The sequence below is a fragment of the Oratosquilla oratoria genome, chromosome 1 (genome assembly GCF_046742065.1).
Source record: "Oratosquilla oratoria isolate Oo_2021 chromosome 1, ASM4674206v1, whole genome shotgun sequence".
NCBI lineage: Eukaryota > Metazoa > Arthropoda > Malacostraca > Stomatopoda > Squillidae > Oratosquilla > Oratosquilla oratoria.
In genome coordinates, this window is record NC_134777.1 from 115,994,312 (window position 1) to 116,002,850 (window position 8,539).

The 8,539-nt window shown below is 39.2% G+C and overlaps 1 protein-coding gene across 1 annotated transcript; it reads right to left on the minus strand.

Annotated features, from left to right (window-relative positions):
* Positions 1-246: 246 nt before the first annotated feature.
* LOC143029686 (uncharacterized) lies at positions 247-7,636 on the minus strand. The gene is made up of 4 exons (XM_076192520.1): positions 7,594-7,636; positions 1,215-1,420; positions 699-855; positions 247-490 (listed from the first exon to the last, which is right to left on the minus strand). The coding sequence occupies exons 1-4, from the start codon at positions 7,634-7,636 to the stop codon at positions 306-308; spliced, it is 591 nt and encodes a 196-aa protein (XP_076048635.1). The 3' UTR covers positions 247-305.
* Positions 7,637-8,539: the final 903 nt, after the last annotated feature.

The following is an 8,539-nucleotide window of genomic DNA, read 5'->3' on the forward strand; positions in this document are numbered from 1 at the left end:
GTGGTTAACGAATGGAAGAGACTTAGGAACCATCTAGTGAGTGAGCGCTGAAACTATAATTGGTCGTTTTAAAGAGAAGATGAGATAACTTTATGGGGAGGAATGACAGGTGGCAAGCTTGGACCATGGAACTGCCGAGTCTAGGCCTTATGGTCTCTTGCAGTCTACTCCATTCTTAAGTTGCTCTGTTCACGGGGGCTCAGAGTGAGCGAGTCAAATGATGGGAAAAGACAAAACAAACCGACATAGAAGCATTGGTGTTTTCTTTCATAAGAGCTTGTGTGCCACGACTGTGTGTCTGGTCCTTAGCGCCCAATCGGGTACTTGGGGAAGGATGGCTTGCACACGTGCTTCTCCAGGCATTCGTCCCAACAACACTTGTCATTCTCGAAGCAGTTGAAGTCGTTGGAACAGGTGGCAGGGCGTCCAAATCTGGGATAAGGTGGGCATACTGCCTTGGGGGGTGGTGGACACCTGAAGTTCCTCTTGACTGCAAGAAAAAGGAGGAGAGAAAGAGGGGATTAAAGAGGGCTCCTTTGAAGAGAGATTCTCACCATCGCCAGTCACTGCTTACAGAAAATAAAAGAAAAGAGATCGGTGGGGTCCTCCAAAGTCTGCAAGACATGAAAAGGGGGTCTTGAGCATCGCGAGTCTGTGTTTACAAAGAGAACTGGTACGAGTTGGAGCTCTTGACTTACCTCCCACTGGGCCGGGTGGTTTGTACTTGTCCTCGCAGCAGTAGAACCTTTCCTCGTCGCCACCGGCCCTGCACCAGTATCGGCACGTAGCCTCCCCGGCTTGGGCCTCCATGGACACCAGGGCGAGGACGCACACCACCACGAGGGCTCCGGTTACCTGGCGGTCAGAAGAGGACGAGAAGACTCTTAGTCAAAGCGGAGGAGCAGGAGTGACGCCCGATCGCCGCGTCGGCGAGGCATTCGCGCTTGCCGCTGCTGCGCACGAGAGGCGCCTTCTTCATGGCGAGCGTTTCCCCCTCCCCCCTCTCTCTCTCTCTCTTTCTCTCTCTTGAGGTCTGCGGGTCTTTCACTCGCCCGGACCTCCACCTTGCGGCGGTCCGGGACAGTTCACACATGAAATCAGGAGATGGTGTTATGCACATGATGGGGAGTTCGCGACGTTAAACCGAATGACACAGACATTTCCTGAGACCTAGCCACCGCTGAGGGCCCTGTGTTGAGACGACGTGGACTCACCTTCATCATCGTTGTAACGTCTTCGGGAGAGCTTAGGTGCTTCTTGCTCGAGGAGGAGCCTGAGACTGGTACTCGAGTCGCCTTGGAGGCCGACCTATATAGGAGGACGATCTGGGCCTTTAGTGACGTCACCAGGAAAATCGCAAACGGTTTACTGAGAATGAATTCAATTCTTTTTCTTTTCCGAGAATTTTCTTGGCTGGACTCTGTCGGCGTGGACACGTGGACACGAATGCAAAAAGTACAGCTCTTGATGCAATGTTATGTATAATGGAAATGTACACCAATGAAGGAGAATGCAAGAGACCATAAGGTCTACACTAGGGAGTTCCACGTCAATGACCACATACCATACCTATCCGTAAGGTTAGATAAATTTATGATTGGGGATGATAGGTGGTAATGGACATGGAACTGCCTAATATAGGCCATATGGTCTCTTGCAGTATCCTCCATTCCTATGTTCTTACGTACTCAGACCGCAGATCTATGGGTACTTTTTTGTCTATGGTGACATTGGGTGTCAAAAATGGCAACAGAAAACAAAATGGAATATAATAACATTTGATAAAATCGAACAGCATGAGACAGAATGATTTCGAATAATATAAGATAGAATATGAAAAAATTAAATAGAATTAAGACCAAACCAAACCAAATTAAATGAATTACAATAAAATACGACAAATAAATAAGATATATAGAAAATAATCAGTTTTTGATGATTGTTATGTTTAATGAAGATAAAATCAAAACAATTATCACCATTGTGCCTTTCAAGACACTAGGCGTAAAAAACAAAAACAAAACAAGACAAACCTGAGTAAAAATAAACAAACAAATAAATAAATAAATAAATAAATGAAATTAAGACTAATAGGAAGAAACAAAATAAGATAAAATAAAGTATTAATAAATCAAAATAAAATGCAAATAACAAAATAATAAAAAAATGTTTAAAATAGAATTATGTAATGAAATAAAACGAAATCTAATAAAATAGAAGATAGCAGAATGAAATTAAATGCAATAAGATACAATACGTTGAAAAAGCATGAGACAAAATAAAAATGATGATAATATGAAATGGAATATGATGAAAAATTATGGTATCGCAAGAAATGATAGATGCATGATTATATCAATGAATAAATAAGTATACAACCTCAAAATCCCAAAGACACTCAAGTCATCAGACTCCGTTTTCTTCCAAAGTCGGTTTTTATACTATTTGCTTGTTTGTTTGTTTGTCCGTTTGCATGTTGAATTGCTTATTTACCTATCTATGTAACTATTCATTTATATATATATGCATATATATATATACATACATATATATATATTATATATATATATATATATATATATATATATATATATATATATATATATATATATATATATACATATATTAAGGACTACTATTACACAAGACGTGCGCACCCAGATTCCTGGGTCCGCTAACGGAGGCCATTGCTTTCTTTGTAACCTAATATTTTATATTGAACAAATATATCAAAACTAGAAACCTAACATTGTGTATAGGACAAATATATCAACTATTGACTTATTCAATGCAGTATAAGTTAATATAAACTTTCATAGTGAAATAAGAAACTATTTTTAAAGCACTGTTATGCTTTGAGATGCCAATTTTAGCCGAATCGGAAGAATGGATCACCTGAAAGAACGTAAGCAATAATATTTGCTCTAATACACAAAGCAAGAGCGTTATTTCTACGTAATAACATCAAAATCAAAATAAAGAAAATGCAGTTAAAAATAGTGATCGCAATGAATACACTCTACAAATCGAAAGAATGGATCACCTGAAAGAACGTAAGCAATAATATTCGCTCTAATACACAAAGCAAGAGCGTTATTAATACGTAATATATGATTCACAATTAAGCCACGTAATTACCACAATTCTCTAATAACTATAAACAAGGAAAACCGTTACCGCACAGGGGTAACTATACTAGATCTTAAGGAAAAGGAATCATCATCATGACGTCACAACATGGCCACCATGAACGACAACCAATTTGGCCATCTTGCCAGACAAAAAAACAATTACCAATTATTTCATTATAAACAGGAAACACAATATGGCCTGTCATAAAATAAACAAGAAACATGTACAAGCCTGAATAATGCACTGGCAAAGGAGATGAAAGTCACTATGGAAATCAGCGAACGATGATTACCGGCCGATGTGAAGAATACGTAGGTATCAAATTGTTTGTCCAAAATTCTTCACCATCCAGGGTCCAAACTACAGCTGATAGACACAGGAACATAAAACGATCCAGTGATAACCGCAGATGACGTTGATGAACGCTGAAACGTCGATGCCAACGGGAAAAGCACGTGGAAAAAAATCACCTGGTGCTCTCAGAGAAAAATGTTCCTGCGCCTAATTACGCACAAAATGTTCAAGGGAAAGGAATGAATAGTTCCATTGTCACTGAAAAAACCACCTGGATAGAAAGCAAAAAATGGGAGAAAAACACAAGCGCCAACAAATGCAATATCACTGGCCGGCATTTTTTTTTTTTTTTTCAAAGTTCACAACAATACGAGCGTTCTGCACAAAGTTCAAATCACATAATACAATGTGACACTGAATTGTTTTTCCGCTGCCACCATGTGTATCGGGGTGACCAATGAAACAGTCAAATAATGCAATAATGATAAATATTGTATTAATTACAAGTACTACAAAAACGAGCGTGCGGTCGCTTCGTATGCAGAATCAAGACTGACGCTAAGCGACGTGACCAGGCTCCCACTTGGCGGGAAAACATACACGCTCAAATGAACACTTGGTTCTCACAATAGTGTTTATAGTATAATGTATAATATACAATATATATAATAATGCCATATCTCACAAGGATAATAAATAAACAATATTACAAATACATATGTACAACACACAAAGAATATTCTATGCCACCATCACAATAGGGGAGGTCTTCCTGTTGTATATGGAATCCTTCCGAGGCGTAGAGTTGGACGCATATGGCATTCCAGGGCTATTGCAATGAATTGCAGGCTGGCAAAACATTGTAAGGCCAATGGATGGGCATTTGTCTACAACTGGGACCACTTTTACTGTAAGAATCATCTATATACAAGGGACGGGGTGCACCTGTCGCCCAGAGGATTTCGGCTCCTTGCTGAATCCCTTGAGCGAGAAGTAGGCTTCCTACAGGGTTTTTTCAAGTAGATTACGTGGGAGTAGGGGGGGAGGAAGTATCAGAATATAGTTTAGGCAATAGAAACAACTTAGAGAGGGAATGTGAAAAGAATCACCAAAGCAGGTCGAGGAAATAAACTTAAAGTTTACTATACAAATAGCAGAAGCATGATTAACAAAATTGATTTGCTGCGAGGTAAAGCATGTGTAGAGAATTTCGATGTTATAGCTATTACTGAATCCTGGATCAACATGGCTGATAAACATTTCCTTCCGGAAATCGAAATAGATGGATATAAGTTTCTTTTCTTTTTTTCCGCAAGGATAGGGTTGGCAGGAATGGGGGAGGTGTAGCACTTTTCGTTAAAAATACAATAAACTGTATTATCAACAATTCGATTAAGGAAGAGGACTGTACGGAATCTATTTGGGTAGAGATTATAGGCAAGAATAAGAAAGTTATTATTGGCGTCTTGTATAGACCTCCTAACCTCAGCATTGAGCAGACTGATCCCCTGATTTATGAAATTGACAGAATGTCCCAGTACAAAAACGTTATGATCATGGGAGATTTCAATCATAGAAACATTGACTGGGAAACTTTAATAGGACATCAGGAAACGAAGAAATTCCTAGATGTGGTGCAGGATAATTTCCTAAAACAAGTGATTACCGATCCTACGAGGGGAGAAAATACACTGGACTTACTTTTAACTAATAATGAGCACTTAATGAGCAACGTAAAAATGGGAGATAGTCTAGGCTCTAGCGATCATCAAGAAATAAGATTTGATATTATTTGGGAAGAATTAAAAAGTACGAATAACGTCAAAGAACCAGACTTCAGGAGAGCAAACTGACAATATAATAACCTATTTGAAATTGAATATGAAAATTTATACGGACTTTTCGGACGTATCAGACATTGTTGACGGGGGCAGGTCTAGGTAATTGACTAGGGTCACTTGGGGGCGGGGGCTCAACAGACAGGTCAGCAATTTTGTAGCGTGGAATTTAATGAACCATGCCCTTGGTTCAACTTCGCTGGTGGCAGGATTCGAACCGGCCTCACCTCGACCTTCGCCGCAAGTAACGACGCCCTAACCCGCTCAGCCATCGAGCTTCCATATATGTATATATATATATTTATGTATATATATATATATATATATATATATATATATATATATATATATATACATATATATGTATATATATATATATATGGTTAAACTTAATGGCAAGATTATTATTGCAGAGTTTTTTATCTGCCTTTTCTCTTTCTCTGAGAATCTTTTTCCCTTCCACGGGAAGTTGTCTTATAATGTCACCATATGACATTGTTTTGTCAGTTACTTTGGGCATGGCTTTACCAAAGTGAAAAACTGGCCAGAACGCGTTTTCACACTACTTAGTGCTTCATCAGTGGCTAGACTGTGAATATCTGATTGAATTATTGTGTTTATATATTGTTGGTGGTGGTCTGATATTACATTTTGGGGCTTCTGATTGGCTAGTGGGCTGGACTGGGACTCCCAAACTATTCTACTTCCTCATTGGTCGGCTGTTGTGTGACGTCATCAGTATTGTGCCTTCTTTCAGTGGGCTTAGATCTCCTTACGCTAGGGAGGGCTTCTAAATCCCTAGTTTGTATATTAAGATTGGGAGATGTTTCTTTAATAAAAAGAGCTTCGAGGATAGGTAGCCTTCTATGGTCTTGATTTGTTGCCAGCACTTCTGTGTTTTCTATTAGAGTTTCTTTATTTAAATTTCTTTTGTGAGCAGAGTAATGGTGGTTTCTGGGAGCTCCTGAAGAGAGGTGGTATGATAACCTGCGTGAGAGCTTCATTGTTGTCATGCCAATATAGTTTGAAGGTTGGGATGCACAGTTCCCAAGTTTACACGTGTACCTATATATGACGTGAGTTCTCTGAAGGTCACTTTTACTTTCTCTTATATTATTCTTTAGTAGCAGTTGAGATGTCTTTTTATTATGATAATATATGTATGTATATATATATATATATATATATATATATATAATGTATACATATATATATATATATATATATATGTATATATATACATATATATATATATGTATATATATATATATATATATATATATGTACACATATATAATATATATATATATATATATATATATATATATATAATATATACACACATATATATATACACAACTTTCCACACAGAATGGTGGATGTCTGAAACAATTTGGACAAAACAATAAACAATAGTGTGTGCAAACACCATACATGAATTTAAGAATTGCAAGATACAAAGATGGGGCACCATGAGCATAGCTCCTCTTCCCGTAGAATACAACTAGGTAAACACACACACACACACACACACACAAAATAAACAAAATATTTTAGAGTCATCCCTATGATCTAATGACTTTCTCTTTTAACAACATGATTCTCTTGTAAAGGAGGGACCAAAGTAGTTTGCGATTCTGCATTCTGTACTTATTTGCATTGTGTCCTACAAAATGACAGTTTACTAAGTACATACACATAATTATATATGTTTATCTATATATTTACTTAATTGTTTATTTATTCATTTATATTTTAATTATTATGTACTTTTTTGTATTGTGTCCCACAAAATGAGTTTACTAAGTACATACACATAATCATATATGTTTATCTATATATTTACTTAGTTGGTTATTTATTTATTTACATTCTAATTACCATATATATGTATATATGTTTATATATATGTATATATATATATATATGTATATATATATGTGTATATATGTGTATATATATGTGTATATTAGGGTGCTTCCATCGTATATAGGCGAAATTTCAAAGTAATAAAATTTCTTTCTTCAGGGTGTTAGCTTGTTTCATCTAACAAAAAAACGTCGTAGATTTAATCATTTTACAATCGATGTATAGTAAAAGGTCGCGCATCGAAGTTAAATTATTTGCTCCTCCAGCCGCCTCGAAGGGGATGTCGAGGAACTCATCATCAGCCCCAGTGGGATCCGGCGGGTTCGAATGAAGTGCCGAGCTGCCTTGGCCACTGAAATGAAGAAGGCGTTCAACCCACAAGTCCCTCTAGTTCTCCACTAGGACGGAAAGAACATGGAGGACTTCTCCCTTCCTGGCAAGGAAACCGTCGACCGACTACCTATCCTTGTGTCTGGTGACAACGTTGTCAAGCTTCTTGCCATTCCGAAACTTCGTTCGGGGACTGCTTCGGTGATGGCAACGGCGATTCTCGAGACAGTGGATGAATGGGGAGTGAGAGACCGAGTCAGCGGGCTGTGCTTTGACACAACGACCTCTAACACGGGCCACAAAGGAGGGGTCTGTGTCATCCTCGAGAAGGAAATCGGCCGGCATCTCCTTCATCTTGCCTGCTGGCATCATGTGGCTGAAATCGCCTTGGAAAAGGTGTTTGGAATGTTCGAAACTTCCGCATCCCCGAGCATTGACATGTTCCGTGACTACTGGCCCCGAATTTGCCAGAATTCATTCACGATGAGCGTTCAAAATGAGAAGTTGGGACCTCTGGTCGAAGGATGGAAGGAGGAGGTAATCTTGTTCTGCAAGACAGCTCCAGCAGCAACAACCGAGGGATGATTACAAGGAACTCCTCCAGCTGACCATAATTTTTCTCGGTGATCATCTCCCGGGAGGGATCCGATTCAAGCAGCCTGGAGCAATCTATCGGGCGAGATGGATGGCTTGTGCCATCTACACACTCAAGGTGGTTCTCTTCAAAACCCAGTACCCCCATCGAAGATCGACCTGGACCTTCTCGGCGGCCGTCACGGAGCGAGGCGACATGGAACCATCTGGAGGAAGTGGTCATCTTTATCACAAAAGTTTACGTGAAGTACTGGTTCGAGGTCCCCTCCGCTGTCTTCGCTCCGAAGAACGATCTCGACTTCCTTCAAGCCCCAGAGGCATTCCCCATCAAAGCCATTGGCAAGGCAGCTTCAAGTGCATTCAATCGCCACTTGTGGTACGTGCTGGAAGTGCTTGTTGCCTTTGCTTTCTTTGACGACCGAGTCACAGTGGCAGAGAAGAAGAAAATGGTGACGAATCTTCAAAGGGTAACCCCGAACGAC

What these genes read in the sequence shown, in the direction of transcription:
- LOC143029686 (XM_076192520.1), bottom strand. Translation starts at nt 7,636, where the DNA reads ATGGCAAGAAGCTTGACAACGTTGTCACCAGACACAAGGATAG. An exon ending in GTCACCAGACACAAGGATAG is followed by an intron (nt 1,421 to 7,593) that starts GTAGTCGGTCGA and finishes CCACGCCGACAG; the next exon opens with AGTCCAGCCAAGAAAATTCT. An exon ending in ACGTTACAACGATGATGAAG is followed by an intron (nt 856 to 1,214) that starts GTGAGTCCACGT and finishes TCTGACCGCCAG; the next exon opens with GTAACCGGAGCCCTCGTGGT.